Raw genomic sequence first — 20,262 nt, 5'->3', positions numbered from 1 at the left:
CTCTGGGGTACAGTGAAGGAACTGAAAGAGATGGGAGAAAGATTGGTGTTCAAAACTCTGGATTTTTTGACCAAGAAATACACAAATTTGTCGTACATTCTATGTTACGTAACGAATATATGACCTGGTAGAATGGGAGGCTTTGGGTCATTAGTTGTTTGAATAACAATAACAGAATTCATAACACAGACAGACTGTTGATTTCTAATTTCTTGGGGCAGAAGTGCTAGTTAAAAATTAAAACATATGTACATGTTGGCGAGACAATGGGAAGCTTCTGCTATAAATTTAACCTGTCTTGCTTGATTGAAATTCACAGCAATACCAAAAGTTACCCGTCTAAAACTTTTACTAAACCACAAAAGTACATGAAAAGCCTGGCTTTTTGATAAATGATTTCTATCCATAGGATTACTGGTACAAGACATACAAAACTTGAACAAACAAGAAACATAATCACCAAACATTTAACTTTTCCATAGCCACCTACAACAAATACCGAAAGAAAATCCATCAGACTATGAAAAATCTCGCCAAACCTTTCTCACAGAAGAACCGACGGTAGTTAATTAACTTTAGTGCTTCTATCTTTACACAGCGTGTGCCACTCCTGCAGCACAGCTGTTTGAAGAGCTAGGTGCTCAACTTCCTCTGCCGTCAACTTTGACAGCGTTGAGGGTCCTTTAGGTTTACCTTCTTCCTCGCCATCCTTTTTCTTTTCTTTCTTTTTCTCCTTTTTCTTTGTTATATCTCCATCTTCCTCTTCCTCTTCTTCTAAATCACTCTCTTCTGCATCATCTGATATTTCAGACTTGGGTGGCGGTTGGGCTGCCTTCAGCAAGGCTATCCTTTCCATTGAGATTCTAAGTCTCTCTGCAGCAGCAACCTTCACTTCATATTCAGGCATGTACTCAACACACCCATCAGTAAGGTCGTCCAACCAGCCCTGCAAGTCTGATTCAATCTCCTTCGTAATGGAAGCGTCAGAGGCTAGAACCACAAATTTGCACATCATGGTGGTGGTCTCATCACCCAGGTCCACATTTCTGCTCACTTCGCTGGCTCCAAAAATCATCATGCCCAGGAAGCCCCCATGCCACGTTTTCGCAGCATAACAAAGCTATTATACAGAACAGTGAACAAGATATTAATGTTTGAACTTTATAGTCAACCAAATCAGGTTCGACGAAGATGTTTAGGCATAATACTATCAGTCCAAGACCAATGAAATAAAAAATATTTATAGTTATCAACTCAACAATTCGTTAATTTATCTATGACGACTAGGTTGTTGGAACAAACTTTAAATTTTAGATATTTGGTGAGAGATAAGCATCATTGAGGATTTGAAGTTGGTCAAAACAAAGGAAGTAATAACGTGTTGACCAACAAAAGAAAATAGTGGTCTAAACTATAAGAAATAAGGTCACACAAAATGAAATAACTTGTGTGGAAGTATATAAAATTGGGAACAAAAGTAAGGCACCTGAAATCCTGCCACTGTCCTGATGACATGCGAACAAACTCTATGGAAAGGCTTGGAAGACAAGGATTTAAGCCCACTTAGGAAAGGAGAAGACCCATACTGTAGTGCAGCAGTAGCCTTGAAGCCACTCCCTTCATAAGTGTAAGTACCAGTGTACTCCACTCTAGCAGGTAAACTGGGCCACAGGCGGAAAAATTCAACTGGTGAAATTTTGTGAGGTAAAAGGAGTTCTGTCAGTGGAATTTTGTAAGGCTGACATCTCAAAATCACAGGCTCCCCCAGTTCTGGTCTTAAGCTTCTCTTTTGTCTCATTATTTGTGGATCCTCCTCGGCATAGTCACCTTCATAATCTCCAACAGCACCACTGCCATAAAAGGGATAGTACAGGACTTGAACCCAAAGTGCACATCTTTCAAAACGAGAGACCCCCACAGTCACACTGCAGGGTACTGGGTCCTAGAAACAAAATAATCAAATGAAATTAACATAGAATCTTATGGTGAAAATTCTGACGGCAAACAGAACTCTTGGAAATAAGTCAAGAAGGAGATGAATTTATTTTTTACTAAAAGGAATGAGATGAATATAAGTTGCCCAAAAGTGAAAATTACATAAAACCTCGCAAGGCTTGAACGATAATGGTTTTCAAGGGACAGACTTTGTTGAGCTGTCAGTAATGCAACAAAAACTCATCTTCAAACTTCACAAAACAATAATATTTTGTCAAATGACAGACCAAATTACGAAATACTGGAATGTAAAATCGCTCCAACACAGGTATCAAGGATAGCTTGAGCCACATGGACATCTGTATAGCAGGAGAAACAAATAGACCGACATATTCACCCTTCCATATATACAGTTGAACTAACAACAGTGAGATCACCACTTAGTCGTGTTTTATCCCATCACCAAGACCTTGAGGTCAGGGTTTAAGTCTCCCTAACCCAAAAAGCTTTCCCAAAGAAAGTTCAAATAACAAGGGAAACTTTGTGGTTAAAGAATAACAACAGTCCAATGACAAACACATTAACACCAAAATTCTTTTAAAAGCATCCTTGGAATAAAGAAGTACTATACCAACACGATTGCAATTTGCATAAAGAACAAACAAGATTACAATTAAGCAGCACAAGTTAAAATGCCTCGATCAAATGCAGCTTACCTGTGAAACAAGATAACGTAACTGTCGCACAGCTTGAGGGGACCCATCCATGAAATACAGGGCGCCAGATAACCCAACACGAATATCCACCCTATTCAATTCAAGTTCAGTCAAATTTAGAACCTGCAATTAAGTGCATTAAGTTAACAATGGAACATTATCGTCATTTGGAAAAGGGGGGGAAAAAAAAAAGAACAAACATACCTACCATCACAGCTGGAATCACAACAATATTAAAAAAAATCGAGCACGAATATAGGAATATCACCAAGCTTGCTAAGAATATAGGAACCAAGAACCATTAGGCAAATGGTTGAGGAAGTTCACTATGCATGAAGAGCATCTCTGGCCTCTGGAGGAAGGTTATTGTTCCAAAACCTGGTATTGAAAGTAATGGCTAGACTTCAGAAAAGAGAAGCAGCATAAGGGTCTGATCTGCGAAATTATATCAGAAAAGATGGGATGATTGGTTTTTTCTTACTTGTTCTAAAGCTGGCAGAGGCAGCTGAATCAGCTGATTCTAGGATGATAACTGGATAGGTGATACTGCTCTAAATACGACCTAGTCTAATCTCTAATCTTTAGGTTCCCTTCAAGTAGCATTTATATGTTAGTTGTACGTCCCATGACTCCCATCCCCCGACTGAACATACCTAGAACATCTTTAACGGCACCCAACGAGAAGCCATCTATAACTCCAGTCTCAGGCCCAGCTTGGCTTACAAAATCCTGGAATCCTATCAAAATTTGAATTGTCACAGAAATTTTCGTTATTACGATCTCCTTAAGACTGAATTCAATCTTTGCAACCCTCATTTTCCTTGAATACATCTGCAAAGCAAGGGTTCTCCCAATGGTGGCCGCCTACTGCTGGGAAGTGGTTTCGGTATAATTTAGACCTTGGATATCTGCAAAGATGTTAATTCCCAGCAAATAGATGCTAGCTTCTTAATAGAAACCAGGAATCTATAAACCATCTTCTCCTGCAGTTTCCCTGATCCAAGAGAGTTTAAATTACAGCCTTCAATCTTTTGGGTATCAACCGGGCGTTCAGTACTTCTGTGGACAACGAGATTATTTCTTGGATTTCTCTTTCTAAGGACAAGACCAACAGGGACATCCATCAGAAATATACTATATCATGCAGTTAATCAGGAACAGAAGAGAAACAAATTCTACAATGTCAAGCAGCCCTCAACGGATGGTTTTATTGATCATCCGTTTAGTTTCGTTACATTTGGATGCTCTTCTATCAAAGCAACAAGTAGGTGCAAATAAGGTACTACAAAGAGGGTACGTAAAAGACCTTGACTGGATTCTACAAGACCACGTCAAAATTTCAACGAACAGAAGCAGTTTTCTACAAAGAAATCTAGGTTAGTTTCTCTATTGTTGCAAACCATATCATTTCTTGCTTTCCAAATCAACCATATAATTTTCATAGTAATGGATTGGTTGGATAATTCTCCTGCTACATTTGCTGCAGCCCCTAGAGCTCCCAAGCTCGTACCTCTTCTGCAGCAATTCCATTTGTACCGAGGCAGTGAAGTATCGACTGATTCCAAGTTTGACTTGCAGAGAGTCCATCTATTTGCAGACTAAAAACCTCCTGTCTGCAGATTATCCATGGTCAAGACTCTACTTCAAAGTTCAAATTACTTCCCAGCAAAAGAAAATAACCTTACAGAGTGGATTGACCTCTCAATGCAGTGGCAAGGAAGGGAAGGATTTACATGGTGATAATTTCCTTTTAAAAGCTCCGTGTAGTAGGAATTTACAGTAAATTGATTACCCTTGGTGTATTTCCCGAAGATTTTATCTTCCAAATGAGAATATATCCTAGAGTTCTAAATAAGCTCCCACAAGTTTAAAAAAAAAAAAAAAAAAGCATAGAAAGAAAAAAGGGATATACTCCAATTTAACCTCTTTGTATTTATATGGGTTGCACCCACTTGGTGCTTTTCTAAGAAATAATAATTTACTAAGATTAAGGTCTACTTCCAATGTTCTTACATAGCCACTCTCATATTACACATAATATCCTTCTTTCCTACTATTCTCACATCGAAAAATCAAAACACAATACCGTATTTCTTGGTGCTGTTGCTTTCTAGCAACCTGGAGCTTGAGTTGCAACCATTAACCTTTTTTTAGTGGGCAAGCTTTTGGGCATTTGAATCCGGGGGGGAGGGGTGGGGGGGGATTGGCTACTACTCCACTGGTGTGCCAACCCCTAGTTGCAACCATTAACTTTCTTCACAACAATTAGTGGACAGGAATTCCAATCCTGTATCTGAATCCTTGAGGTAAGCTCATTCAACCTTCATTTCATATACGCCATTGATTTCCTTCTAGGGATCAAGATGGCCGGAATAGAAAATTGTAGAAGAAATTCACTTCAAAACCTTGAATAGTTGATTTAGAGGTATATTTTACCGCGTGTATTTGATCCTTGAAACAAATGGCTCAAAAAGGCACCTTTAAACAACTGAGAATGAGGAAAGCTCTAACCTTTAGATGTAGTGTGATTCTTCCATCGCCTGAGTCTGCCAAATGATATGCTTCAACATAACAAGGATCACTGCTACCAGTCAGAGTATATGCAGTTGGAGGAACTTTAATTGATGTAGCCTCGATTCCTTTTGTCAGGAGAAGAGTGAAGTCACCAGGGTCGGGCCTCCAAAGCTCTAAAATAGCCTTGTGGACCAAATTTTCCAGTTTTCTGTCCTGAGCAGCAGCTGCTTCATAAAACTGCACAGTAAGCTTGTGGTGGCTGAATGGGTAGTCTCCCCTGGCTTCACCAACCCCTAGCCACCTGAAAATGGTAAAAAACTGGCAGTCTTATTCTCCCACATGGTTTTCCACAGAACACTTGCTTGAGAAGGGGAAGAGATAAAAGGACTGGCGGATGCTAGCTGCTAGCAGAACATCTTAAATATTACAAATTTTTCTTTCCCTAGAAAGAAATTTTTAAAAAAACGAACATGAATGTATATTATATGCCCCAAAGCATAGCACAAAGATCACATAAACCTTTTACCAAAACTCACCACTGCTTGATAACATTATCAGAAGCTTAGGATGCTAGTGATCCCATGCTTCGGTTTCACAAAACATTCTTATGCATCACTAATTATACCATACTGTGTCCTAATATAGTGATATTAAAAAATGCTGACTGAAAATGAATTGTACGATCTATGAAGGTGCATGCAACTCCAAGACTAAATTTTCTCGCCTTCTCCGCACTTTGATATGTAACAATCTAATCCCAGATAAGAGGAAAAGGATATGTTGTGTCTGCACCCAACAGAAGCCAATGCAAATTTGATTGAATTTCTTCTCCAATCACTCCTTTCCACCATGCCAAAAGATGAAGAATGGCATTGCACAGAACACTCGTGTCTGAACTAAATTCAGAGGCTAGAAAAACTGTTTTTTTTTTCACATAGTTTTATTCATTGCATGTTCCGTATAGAACAGCCAACTGACAAGAAAAAATTCACATTGGAAAGGGTCAAGTGCGGCATGGAGGACAAAGTTTCAGAAGAGACCAGTAAACAGGGGTTAGCAGACATAACACTTCAATTATCAAATATCATTTTTTCATACATCTACATTTATAACGTGATTCATTAAACCATTTCATAATGTCAGCTTATTAACTACCCCAACATATCTGGGCGTACAAAAGGTACCATGTGCTCACCTGTTTTCTGGATGAGCTGAAACATATTTAAGTCTCTGTAGAATCAAACGGCATTGATGCTTGTTCACTGAATCAGCCAAACTGCTGGTTCTAAACTCTTCAAGTTCTTTAGTTAGTAACTGTCCAGCCCTAAGGTTACGTGATGCCAACCGCTGAGAACTTAAAAGTATAGCCTGAACGTCTTGAAGCCGATTAGTAGTATTTGCAGATGAATCAATATTGAAAAGAACTTTGTGGATATTCGCTACAATAATATTCAGAGGATCCTCAGGGTCATCAGCTAGAAGAGGATCCAAACCTTCCAAATCTATGTGCTCTGCTATTGCCCAAATAAGGCGGGCACACACTCTTGGAGTATTCACCTATTAAAGATGGCCAATAAATAAGGTGAAGGAAAGTACATGAAAGCAATCATAACTAAATCAAATTGTAAAGTGCCATAATAAGAAAAATAAAAAACATAAAAAAAATAATGACAACATACTTGAATTCCCAAACAACTTCATCATTCTAGATTATCTGAAGTCAAAAAGTTTGATATTAAAGACCACATACCTCTCGTAGATCTTTCACAAGTTCACGTTGCAAGTTTTGCAACCTAGTCTCATTTAGAATTTGATCCTGTGATGCTCCATCTTTCACTCTTTTAACACCTCCCCTGGTATCATATATATGGCAAAGCCTAACAAGTAACTTCAAATAACAGTCAATTGCATACGTCCGCCCGTCACAATCCCATTTGACACAAGGCCTACAAACTTCCACCACTTCCAAAGCTGGTTCAGTCCAGTTGAGAGCACCATAACCGGTTCCATATGCCAAGGCTCCAATGACTCTGCTCTCCGTTCCCGAGTTCTTTTGTTCAGGCAAAGGTAAAGATAACTGAAAGCAACTTTCCACCAGTGATGCAACTAACTCCTCCCTGAATAAGAATTTTTTTGTTACACTATTAAGCTCATCTCTAATTATTGAATCCTCAAATAGAGAAGCAATATCAGTTCCTGCTACAGGTTTCTGGCCCCTGCGGACGCTCTCCTTTGCAAAGAGATCAACACAGAGAGCCGTCCGACATATACAAGCTAAAGCATACATGCGATCTGATTCTGCTCTCAAATTTCTCACCATGAGAAGCAACTTCCGAAACAAAGAAACCTTCAAGTACAAACTTGGAATATAAGATAATGAACAAAATTACACCTTCAGAAATCAGAAACAGTACTTAAAAAAACATGACAAGTACACGTATATCTCCTTTCCCATCATTTCTCAATAAACAATTGTGATTTCAGCACTAAAAAGGACAGCCACATCATCGTTCAGCTTATTCACAAAGCCTTGTTCCCGTTTATCTTAGTAAACTATCACTCTCAAAGGTCCACTGCATTTTAACCACACAGAATTTCCTTTCCTTTTCTTTTGCAATGGTAAATTAGAATTTATTGACAAAATAGGAGACAACAACGAGATATGAATATATGATGAACTTTCCAAATTGGTAGCCAAACCAGTGCATTGAGAAGATCAGAGGAAGACCCTTTTAGGACAAATATTCTTTAATTTCAATCCTCCACCTAAAAAATGAACCTTCTGCCGTAAGGTGTAAAAAATTTGAGTATTAGAAAGAAGGGGTGCACCTGCATATGAAGATCAAGCAAGTGAAGATTCGTAACAACAGCCCGAACAATACTCTCGCGTGCAGAAAAGAACTCCTGCCTGTCCCAGAGAGTCAAAATTGCTATAATTGACTGAGAAGCCCACTCCGGCTTGCCTCCCGGCACATCAGACAAGTATAACATGTTAATACCAGTCTCAAAGATCAAGGCTGGATCCAAAGACGACTTCAGAAATGGCGCTAAATGCGTAAACAAATCTGAGACACCCACCAGTTTCTCGGCATTCGACTCTGCCACAACTTCATTGGACGCATTTGCAACTTTGGAGAGCCTCCTTATCGAATCCACACTCCCTGACGCAACTGCCTTCACGGCATACACCAATGGGAACACGGTAGCCTTGAAACTCTCCACCGGCAGTATCAGTGATCTAGCCATAAGGGCACTTCTCTTCCTCCACACCAAATCCACCATCGAAGAAACCCAGTTAGACCTAATGGCATACGAGTTCTCGCTATCAACCAATTTATCACCCGCCAAACGACTCATACGTTTCGAACTGAACTCTTGAAACAACCTCCCAACAGATTCAAATGCTACCTTAGAAACAGTATCAGATTTGTCGAGCATGTTTGCGCCTAGGCGGGACCACCAATTGGAGACCTTATCGAGGAGGTTGACGTTGTTCTCGCAGAGAGTCACGAGGTCATCACGGGCAAGTATACAACCGAGGGTCTCCGTGATGGAGAACCGTAAGTTATCGCTCGGGGAGTCGAAACAACCAGAGATCTCGGAGTTGCATTCGGTAATTAATTTGGCAAGCAAATGAGAAGGGATGGCCGCGAGGATGGAAATGGCAGCTGCTGTGACGTCGGGGTCGGGGAAGTGGAGATCGGACTTGATACCTTGGCAAACGGTGTCCCAGAGATCTGCAGTGAGGCGGGTGGAGCGGATGAGGTCGAAGGTGAGCTTCTTGCAGACAGCGGAGGCGGGTGCCGCTACGATCTCCTCCACAGCGGACTTCGCGATCACCGAGATATCTCGACCTGCCGCTGATTGCTGCAGCGCCTGCAGGAGCGCCCCTGACTGCCGGAGAGCGTCGTTGGAACGGAGGTCCGCTTGGATCTGAGCAAACAGAATATCCATTCTATAGATTCGCCAAGTAACAACGACAAATTAGGAGAGATTGAGGCAGTGTAGATTGTACATTTGGAAAAATGCTAGTGACAGCAGTTGTTGGTGCCGAAATTTGGGATTTGTTTAAGCAGAGAGAGGACGGAAGGTGGGGGACGTGGGAGTTTCAAAGCTGGTGTCCATGCACCATGGTGAATGCTTCTGCTCATCATCAAAGATGGTGCATTGGGTTCCAGTGAGGTAATTTTGGGCCCATGCTGTTTTTGGGTCGTGAAAGTGAAACAGGCCTTGGAGTGGGCTCGCTTTAGAGGTTTGTTTAGATAGCTCAAGATAACCTCCATTTAACAAGTCGATCCATAGGGAAAATTTTAATTAAGAAAAATAGCATATATTTCTCAAGTAAAGTTTTGTTTATTATTATCAACTCGAACTAGCATGCACGCTTCGTCGATGGCTCAGCTCAATGCCCCTAAGAAATTGCAAATCAACATATATAGGCATACAATTAATAGACACTATCTTAACCATGTGAACCGCAAATGTTTACTTTCAAAATTTATAGTACATCCAAAAGAGACGAGCATAAAATATAAATGTCAAACCACAACATAATTTCTAACATTCAAACAATTGAATGTATTCATTTTCGACAAAAAACTCGAAAAGAAAGAGATGACTGAATCACCCAAAAGGCACAGATAAATAGCAACTCATTGTGAACAATCTATTAAGACTTCTAAGTGAAAGGCAACTCAATAGAATTGTGGGGGGTAAATTGCACTTTTGCACACTGAAAGATGATGCTTGTTTCAATTTGCACACTGAAGGTAAAATTGTTTCAATTTCATAACCGAAAGAATAAATTGTGTCAAATAGATCACTCGGTCAGGTTTTACAACTTCTGGTCAATTAAATTGCATACGTGGCAAACTGACCGTTAATGGCGTGATGATTTGGCGAACAACGTGATATATTCACGTTAGGGCAATCACATGGCATTAAATTACGCGCCCAAACATGTCTTCAACCAAAAACCTAGGACCCAAACGTCATTTCAGGTATCGAAAAAATCTTCATCAAAACCCTAGAACCAAATCCTCCAAATCGTTCAGAGGTTGCGTCCTGGTTTACTATCTTCGCTTCATAGTTTCTGCTAAGTTCGAGTATTTCAAGAATTCCTAATCGGTTTCTATCGTGTTTTACTCAATCGCTTTCTGTATGAATATGCGACTCGGTGGAGATGAATGATGGTAAGTTTCAGTATTTCATTTGCATGTTTGCAGTATGTTTTCCATGTTGATTGTCTGAACTTCGTTTAGATTTTGGGTTGTGTCGATTATAATAATTGATCATCGACTAACTTTAATGCTTTGTTATGGTCGATTTTGCATAGGATCGAACATGAAACCCTAATCCATGATCTGTTTGTTGTATTTGTCCATATTAGGTTGTTTGGAAGCAATGAAGCCTGCTCCGAGAAGACCTTTCACAAGGTCAAGCAACAGGCTGAAGAAGACATTCCACAAGAAGGGCTTCAGTGGTACAATTACTCTGGATGACAGCAATGATAAGGTTCTGGACAATTTCATGGCAACTTTGGAAGGGAGTGCACAGGAAGTTGAGCAGGGCATTAGTTTGTGTGATCTTGAAGGCAGTGGAAATGGTTCTGCTGGTAGAGGGGGGAATGTGAGGACTAGAGGTGGAAATATGTCTGGTAGAGGTAGTAATGTAAGGACTAGAGGTGGAAAAGTGACAGGTAGAGGTAGTAGAGTGGGGAATGTAATAACTAGAGATGGGAATGTAAGAACCAGAGGGGGTTATGCGTCTGGTAGAGGATCAAATGCTGCTGGTAAAGGATCTAATGCTAGTGAGGGTGAGGGCCATGGTAATGTTGAGGGCAATGCTAATGTTGAGGGTAATGTTGATGTTGATGATAGTTTGGATCCATTTATCAAGGATGTCTATGAATCTGATAGTGAGGACATCCTATTGTCTGATAATGATAATGATGGGGAAGTAAGAATGAGTGCAAGTGGAAATCCTAAATTTATACATGATGAGAATAGTAAGGAGTATGTCTTCGAGCTTGGGATGGATTTCCCTACTCTTATGGACTTTAAGGATGCTGTTAGGAGTTACTCAATTGAAGGAGGGTATCCGATAACATTTGAAAGGAATGAGAAGTTAAGAGTGCGAGCTAAGTGTGATGTAGGCTGCCCATGGGTCATTTGGTGCTCTAAAATTACTGAAGAGGCGACATATCAAATCAAGACATATGTTAGCAAACATATGTGCACGAGAACATTAGACAACAAACAAGCAAACAATACATGGCTTGCTAGGAAATTGATAGACAAGGTAAGAGGAGAACCAAACATTAGTGCTGCAAATTTGGTGACTTATGTCAAGGAAAATATATCTTTGGAAATATCAAGAACTCATGTTTATAGGGCGAAGAAGAAAGCACTAGAAAGCTTAGATGGGAATCATCAACAACAATATGCTCAGTTAAGTAGTTACATGGCTGAATTATTGAGGACTAACCCAAGGAGCACATGTAATATTGTTGTGGATAGGGAAAGGCCTGAAGACCCAGCTGTGTTCAAAAGGGTATATGTTTGTTTGGCAACTTTGAAAGCTGGCTTCCTTGAAAGGTGTAGGCCTTTGATTGGGTTGGATGGATGTTTTCTTAAAACAGGGTATGGTGGTCAACTACTAACTGTTGTGTCACAGGATGGGGCTAATGGGATATTTCCCAATGCTTGGGCAGTGGTTGAAAGGGAGAATGGAGATTCATGGGAGTGGTTCTTGAGGAAGTTATTGTTGGATATTGGAGGCTTTGATGCAAGGAGATGGTGCTTCATTTCTGACCGAGAGAAGGTAAACTGAATGGTTTTAAATTACCTATTTGTTATGTAATTATATAATTGCATGGTCTGATCAAGGATGTTTTATTATAGGGTTCAGTTCAAGCAATTGAAAGGCTATCAACAACATTCCAGCAAGGTATAGAGCATCGTTTCTGTGTTAGGCATATCTATGCCAACTTCAGCAAAAGGTGGCTCGGGACTCAATTCAAAAAATTGGTATATGATTGTGCTAAATCAACAACAATGCCAATCTTTGAGAGACAAATGTAGAAGATTAGAGATATTGATGAGGAAGCTTGAAAATATTTGAATGACATTCAACTTTGCCTATGGACAAGAGCATGATTCTCCACCTACAATAAAAATGACACAATAGTAAACAACATGAGTGAAAGTTTCAATTCAAAGCTTGTAGAAGTGAGAGACAAGCCAATCATTACCATGCTTGAGTGGATAAGAGCAGAAGCAATGGATATACATGTAAAGCTTCGAATAAAGATGGCATGGAAAGAAGGGATACTTGTGCCAATAGTAAGAGACATGTTAGATAAAGAATTCGATAAAAGTAGGGCATGGATAGCAAAAAGGAACGGGGATGCTCAACACTTTGTTTTTCAGGTGACTAAATGTGGTTTCTATTTAATGATTTTTAATGTAATAATGTTAACAATCTAAAATTATGTCACAGGTTTCCAAAAGGCCACAACAATATGTTGTTAATGTGGATGCAGCCTCTTGCACATGTAGGGCATGGGATCTATCATGAATTCCATGTACACATGCTGTTGAGGTGATTGGTTGGCTTCACAAAGATCCAACTGACTTTGTCCATGTGGCTTATACAAGAGAGACTTACATGAGGATTTACGAGCACAATGTGGAGCCAACTAATGGGGAGAACTTATGGTCATCATCAGGTGGTGACAAAGTACTTCCTCCACCAATGCAGGTTGCAGCTCCTGGAAGACCAAAAAAGAAAAAAAGACGGGAGCATGATGAGCCTAGCTCTGGTACTAAGTTGCTAGAAGGTATCCAAAGATCAAATGCACTAAATGTGGAGTTGAAGGGCACAATAAAATAGGCTGCAACAATCCATCAATATCACAGAAAAATTTATTGAATTGAACATGCATAAAATTTATTTTACATATAACTGAATGTATATATGTGATTGTGATTGCCAGCAAACAACTAAACTTGCTGAAACTAGTGTTGCTGGTGGCAGAGGTGGTGATGTTGGTGGTGGGGGAATTGGTGCCAGAGGTGGTGTTGTTGGTAGGGGTGGTGGGAGATTTACTGGGATGGAAGGTGTTGCTAGTACACATGCTACAAACAAATTGCCTATTAGAAGGCCTAATGTGACCCTTGGATCATGCAGTGTGAGTGGCATTCATAACAGAATTGAATCAGGAAATGGGAGTGGGAGTGGCATTCAAAATAGAGTTGAAGCACGCAGTGAGGTGACTTTCCATTCAAATAGCTCACCACCTTCTGCCATTGCCACCAGTCAAAGCCCAAGTAAGGGGTAAAAGGTTCGTGCTATCAGGAGGAAGCCAGGTACATAACCAACCATTCAAGGATCAACATCTAGTGCAAGGTACACTGCGATGTTGAATTCAACTCAAGAATCAATGACTAATTTGAGGAAGAGTGCATAGTCCATATCTATTAGTCAGTAACTTATTTTGAAACTTTATCTATGGATGACTGTATTTATCTATATTTTGGATTCTATGCTGCTAATAGATGACACCTCTTTTGAACAATGAGTAGGTATTGTGATCATTTGGATCCATGTCTAATTGCTATGTTATATGAAAGTGTGATTTGGAATTGATATTAACTTTCAGTGTCTAATTTGGAACATATATGTTTATGCATTATTTAATATATGCACATAACGGTAACTACAGGTGTATGTTATGGATTTGTCCACGGATTTTTTTTTCTCATAAAATTACTTATATCCACGTTTGCCATTGACGGTCAGAGTGCCACGTATGCAATTTGACTGACCAAAAGTTGTAAAATCTAACCGAGTGACCTATTTGACACAATTTAATTTTTCGGTAACGAAATTGAAACAATTTGACCTTCAATGTGCAAATTGAAACAAACACTATTTTTCAGTGTGCAAAAGTGCAATTTACCCGAATTGTGGGTGAGTTGACTATCTTTTTCATACTCTCTCGAGTGGTTCCATTTTTGTGCAATGTTGTGGGACCCATGAATATATAACTGACAATTTACCAATTTCTTTATTTTATTTATGCATACTCCTGTCACGTGTCTAAGTCTAAGGCGTGTTTTGTTTGAAACTTGTTTTTCGTTTCACCAAACACTGACACGTTCAACTTTGTGCGTCTGCGAGAAGGCTCCGTGCTTTTCTCTGCAACATTTTTTTTTTCATCGTCATTCTCAGTTTCTCCGAGAGGCTTGCAACGTTTCTTCTCTTTTTTTGGCATCACAAAAATCATCATTTTTCTTTGTCTTTCCCTGTCTCTGTTTTCGATCATCAGTGATTTGGGATTCCAGTGTTTCATTGCATACTTTTGTTGCTATTAAGTGATGGTCCTTGAGTTTGAAGAAGTCAAGCGGTTCGGTTTCCAATCATTGTAGCGAGGATCTACTTTATTTCTTAGCTCGATTTCTCTGTCTCCTGTAAGTTTATTTTCCTAGTGATGCTTTGTCTTTATTTTTTCTGGTGGTGCATAAAATGAATGACTTGTTCTTGCCTTCCTATTTGTTGGCCTTGTTCCTATGTGCGATAATTTCGCGATATCGGGGGTTTATCTTGGGTTCACGAGGTGGGTCTCTGTGGTGTGATTGGTTGTTCGCCGAAGGAGATGGGAGTTGATTTTGGATGGAGTGACACGTGTTGATCAATTGGCTATCTTTGAGTTATCTTATGTGTGATTTTTGTTGTGTCTATTTACCCTTCTCACTATATTGGTTTCATACAGGTGTTGACAACCCATGAATCAAACAAAATCGATCAATCAAAATCTGCAACTCATGCATCGAGAAGAGAAGTTTCCAAGTGCTTGAAAAGAATGACATGTTCTTGCCTTCATCTTTGTTGGTCTTGGTCCTGCGTGCAATAATTTCGTGATATTGGAGGTTTATCTCGTGTTCATGAGGCGAGTCTCTGTGATGTTATTGGTTGTTCGGTGCAGGAGAGATGATGAGATATATCGGATTACGATTTAGGGATAGAGATGGGTGTTGATTTTGGGTGGAGTGACATGTGTTATTGCAAGGTGTTTAGTGTGGTTCATAACTTCGGTGCGGTCAAACGGCTCAGGTCAATTGTCTTCGATTTCATGTCAGATAGCTTTTCGATATGCTGCATGTGCTTCCTTGCTAATTTTGTGGCATTATTTCATGTGCGCTTGACATTTTTTACGTTCTCAATTTATACAATATCCCCTGCAAATTATATTAGGCTATCTGGAATGGTGCTAGAGAGGGGGTGTTGAGCTATCCTAGCTGAATGCTTTGCTTATGGTGGGGTTTCATTAACTGATTATCGTGGCATATTTGTACTCAGATATGCATCAATATGGGTAGCTTTTTAATAAGTCAATGACGTGATCTACTGCAAGTGTGATGCCACAATTCTCTCCCTGATTTGTGGCTGTCAATATATCTCATTAATTATGTAATTAGAGTGTAATATTCACCATTCAAGTGTGTCTATATTTAGACAATCTCTAGGATTAGTTTCCTTAGTTAACTTCATCAATTCACGTACATATATACTTGTACTTTTGAGAATCAATTACAACACAATTTCATTCATTATCTCTATCTTTTTATGGTATCGGAGTCCTAGACTCCAGTCACGGTTATGACCAACACACCAAACTCCTCCTCAACAACCTCTATAACCTCTTCTCCTCATGTGGTCTCACTCAATACAACCTCTCTCATCTCTCAAAAACTATCCAAAGGTGGGAACTATTTGATGTGGAGCTCGCAGATGACGAATCTTCTCCTCGAATATGATCTCATGCGATTCATAGATGGATCATATCCATGCCCTTCACCTGATGACCTAGAGTACAAAAATTGGACTCGACAAGATCGGTTGCTTGTGCTTGCCATTCAAACAGCGGTATCTGGACCGACAGAGCTGCTAGTATCTCATGCGATTCATAGATGGACTCACCAAGGTTAGTCAAGAAGGAAAAGGCATATATGAGTATATGCAATCAGTCAAAAATATTATTGATGATCTTGCTATGATTGGCCATGATTTGAGTGATGGGGAAATAGTGGTCCATACACTCAATGGCCTTACTGCTAAATACAAAGAGATTAAAGCTGCCTTACATGCACGAGAATCACCCATATCCTTTGAAGAATTAGTGGAAAAGCTTGTGGACTATGAAACTAGTCTCAAGTCCTCAGACTCGGCAAAAGAAGGATCCTCCATCACAACTAAATTCTCCCAGAAACAACACCACAAAAAGGGCCGAAACAGCAACTACTCCCACAAAGCATCAAACCATGGAGGAAACAATGGTAATCAATTCCAACCAAATTCTTTTGGAAATTGTGGAAGCCAAAATTATTCCAATATCCCATACACCCATGGATTCTCATCCAACCAGTCCAATCGAAATTGGCGACCTAACTTCAATGGGAATCAAACTCGAGTTGTTTGTCAATTGTGCGACAAGCCCAGACATGTTGCTAAAGTTTGTCGTTCATCTGCCCGACCTTCCAACTGGTCGTAAGCCAATTTCACAACTCATGAATCTCCAGGCAATCAGTCGGGATTGATAGTTGACTCGGGAGCCTCTCATCATATCACCTCGGACTTGCAGAACCTCTGTATTCATTCTGAGTATGGTGGTAATGAAGATATCATGGTTGGAGATGGTAATAACGTACCTATTACTCATATTGGATCTGGTAGTCTTAAATTCTATGATTCCACTTTCAAAGTTAATAACGTTTTATGTGCTCCTAACATCAAGAAAAATCTTCTATCTGTTTCCCAATTTTGCTCTCACAATAATACCTCTGTTGAATTTTTTCCTGATTTCTTTCTTGTGAAGGATCTAGCTACCGGGGCATCCTTGGTGCGAGGCCGGAGTAGAGGAAATGTGTACGAATGACCAACTTTAGTGACCAAACCACTCTCCTCACCACAATACACCGCTCACATGGCAACCATACCAAGTTCTTCCTCTCCAACCATCAACTACTGGCACAGTCATCTTGGTCATCCGTCCTCCAAAATCCTACATCAAGTTATTGCCTCTCATAAACTCCAGTGTCTATGTCTAGTTCTTCTTTTAATTCTTGCAATGCATGCTTGTGTAATAAAAGCCACAAACTTCCTTTTGGCATTTCTTCGTTAAATTGTTCCAGACCTTTGGAAATTCTATTTATGGATGTTTGGGGTCATGCTCCTCTTATTTCCTTTGACAATTTTCGTTACTATGTTATTTTTGTGGACTATTTTACGAAATACACATGGCTTTATCCAATCAAGCATAAATCGGATGTCACTTCAGTATTTGAACGATTTAAATCTCTTGTTGAACGTTATTTTTCCATAATGATTAAAACAGTTTATATAGATGGAAGTGGTGAAGCTACTACTCTCTGTCATTTCCTCTCTCGAGTTGGCATTCAACATTTCAAATCTCCTCCTCACACTCCTGAACATGTGGGCACCGCTGAGCGTAAACATTGACATGTAATTGAAACTGCCCTCACAATGCTTCACCATGCTTCAGTTTCGCTCAAATATTGATCTCAAGCATTTCAAGCCGCGATCTATCTCATCAATCGAATGCCATCTCCAGTCACATGTAATAAATCTCCATTCTCTCAACTCTTTAAGCAGTCCCTAAATTATCTATCATTTAAAATATTTGGCTGTCTTTGTTACCCATGGTTAAGACCTTACACCTCTCACAAACTTGAACCATGCTCCCGTCCATGTGTGTTCGTTGGCTACTCAATTTCTCACCATGCATATCTATGTCTTGATCTTTCCACCAATAAAATCTTCACGTCCAGACATGTGGTCTTTGTGGAAAACATGTTCCCCTTTCATATCAAAAATTCACATATAGAGTCCTCACCCTAGCTATCATTATTATATACGTGGGTACCCAAAAACACACATGATAATGTCACGATTTTGCCACCCACATTCACATCTGCCATTTCTCACTCAATCCCACAAACTCCAAGTACAATCACTCCACCTGTCGCTCCCACTCTCCAAATTGAGAAGACACCATCTTTCTCTCCTAATAACCATTATTCTAACACAAGCACTGAGTCTCATTCTAGCAGGTCTGTCTCATTGAACAAGGACAACTCTTGCCCGAAATCCTCCTCCACGCCTCACCCTCGGGATACAACCACTCCTTCACAGGTACGTATTGCTTCTCCTATATCATATCCTTCATCTCCTATCACAACTAAACCTCATATAACACCATGCTACGTAATAATATTACCAAGCCCAAACGACCACTAAATCTTCACACTACCACTACATCTCCAAACATCGAACCCTCCACTTTCAAACAAGCTCAACAACATCATGCATGGTGTCAAGCCATGAGTGATGAATATACTACCCTCCTCTCCAACCACACATGGTCTCTTGTTCCTCGTACCCCCACACAAAATGTTATTGGGTGCAAGTGGGTCTATAGAATTAAGAAAAATCCAAATGGGTCAATAGCTCGTCTAGTAGCAAAAGGGTTTCACCAACGCCCTGGGACTGACTTCTTTGAAACCTATAGTCCTGTCGTCAAGCCTGCTACTGTTCGATTATTACTTTCTCTTGCTGTGACTAACAGTTGGCCTCTTCGCCAACTTGATGTGAATAATGCATTCTTGCAGGGATCTTTATCTGATGTCGTATTCATGGATCAACCCCCTGGTTTTGCAAATAAAGAATATCCCAATCATGTATGCAAATTACAGAAAGCCATCTATGGACTTCGGCAAGCCCCACGTGCTTGGTACCATGAACTTCGCAACTTTCTTCTATCCGAAGGGTTTACCAATTCTCATTCAGATACCTCACTGTTTATGCTTCACACTGCAACTTCAGTTCTCTATTTATTGGTCTACGTCGACGACATCATTATCACTGGATCCTCCGTTGCTCATGTGACAAAATTTATCTCTATTCTTGCCCGAAGATTCTCACTCAAGTATCTTGGTACTCTTTCATATTTTCTTAGGGTTGAAGCTCATTTTACCTCTAATGGTTTGCTTTTATCTCAGAAAAAATATATTAGAGATCTCCTACATCGGGCTCACATGGCTGACGCTAAGCCCGTCTCTACACCTCTTGCTACAACTGAACCTCTGCGATTGTTTGATGGCTCTCCACCAGCTAATGCTACCTTGTATCGTCAGACTCTTGGGTCCTTACAATATCTCTCTCTAACCCGGCCTGATGTGTCCTTTGCCATCAATAAGTTATCTCAATTTATGCATTGTCCCTCCACACTTCATTGGTTAGCAGTCAAACGCTTGCTTTGTTATCTACTTGGGACAATTGATCATGGTCTAATGCTTCGCAAGAACTCTCCTCGAATTCTTCATGCCTTTACTGATGCCGATTGGACAGGTAATCCTAATGATCGAACTTCAACCTCTGCCTATGTCATTTTTCTTGGCGCCAATCCAATCTCCTGGAGTTCTAAAAAGCAAAAGACTGTGGCACGCTCTTCGACTGAGGCAGAATATTGGGCCATTGCATCCACTGCAGCTGAAGTTAACTGGATAATGAACCTTCTTAAAGAACTACGCGTACCTATCTCCCATGTCCCGGTAGTCTACTGTGACAATGTCAGTGCTACATACGTCTACACCAACCTAGTCTTTCATTCTCGTATGAAGCACATTGCTATTGACTTTCACTTTGTTTGGGAACAAGTTGCCTCAGCTCGTCTACGTGTCTCTCATGTTTATACTTCTGATCAACTTGATGACTCGTCAACCAAGCCGTTGCCTCGCTTTCACTTCATTTCTCATCGATCCAAGATTGGTGTCTTGAACGGCCAGTCAATCTTGCGGGGGCATGATAAGTCAATGACGTGATCTACTGCAAGTGTGATGCCACAATTCTCCTTGATTTGTGGCTGTCAATATATCTCATTAGCTGTGTAATTAGAGTGTAATATTCACCATTCAAGTATGTGTATATTTAGACAATCTCTAGGATTAGTTTCCTTAGTTAACTTCGTCAATTCACGTACATATATGCTTGTACTTTTGAGAATCAATTACAACAC

The 20,262-nt window shown here is 40.0% G+C and overlaps 1 protein-coding gene across 1 annotated transcript; it reads right to left on the bottom strand.

The window, feature by feature from the left end:
- Positions 1-283: 283 nt before the first annotated feature.
- On the bottom strand, positions 284-9,317 carry LOC120010286 (protein TPLATE-like). Its single transcript, XM_038861044.1, has 7 exons — positions 7,995-9,317; positions 6,916-7,512; positions 6,361-6,722; positions 5,163-5,466; positions 2,652-2,774; positions 1,487-1,942; positions 284-1,120 (listed from the first exon to the last, which is right to left on the bottom strand). Exons 1-7 carry the CDS (start codon positions 9,117-9,119, stop codon positions 566-568), a joined length of 3,522 nt encoding a protein of 1,173 aa, XP_038716972.1. The 5' UTR covers positions 9,120-9,317; the 3' UTR covers positions 284-565.
- Between the last annotated feature and the right edge of the window lie 10,945 nt (positions 9,318-20,262).

This window comes from Tripterygium wilfordii, chromosome 12 (assembly GCF_013401445.1).
Source record: "Tripterygium wilfordii isolate XIE 37 chromosome 12, ASM1340144v1, whole genome shotgun sequence".
NCBI lineage: Eukaryota > Viridiplantae > Streptophyta > Magnoliopsida > Celastrales > Celastraceae > Tripterygium > Tripterygium wilfordii.
The sequence above is the reverse complement of the archived record's forward strand: the minus strand, read 5'-3'. Positions and strand labels throughout refer to the sequence as shown.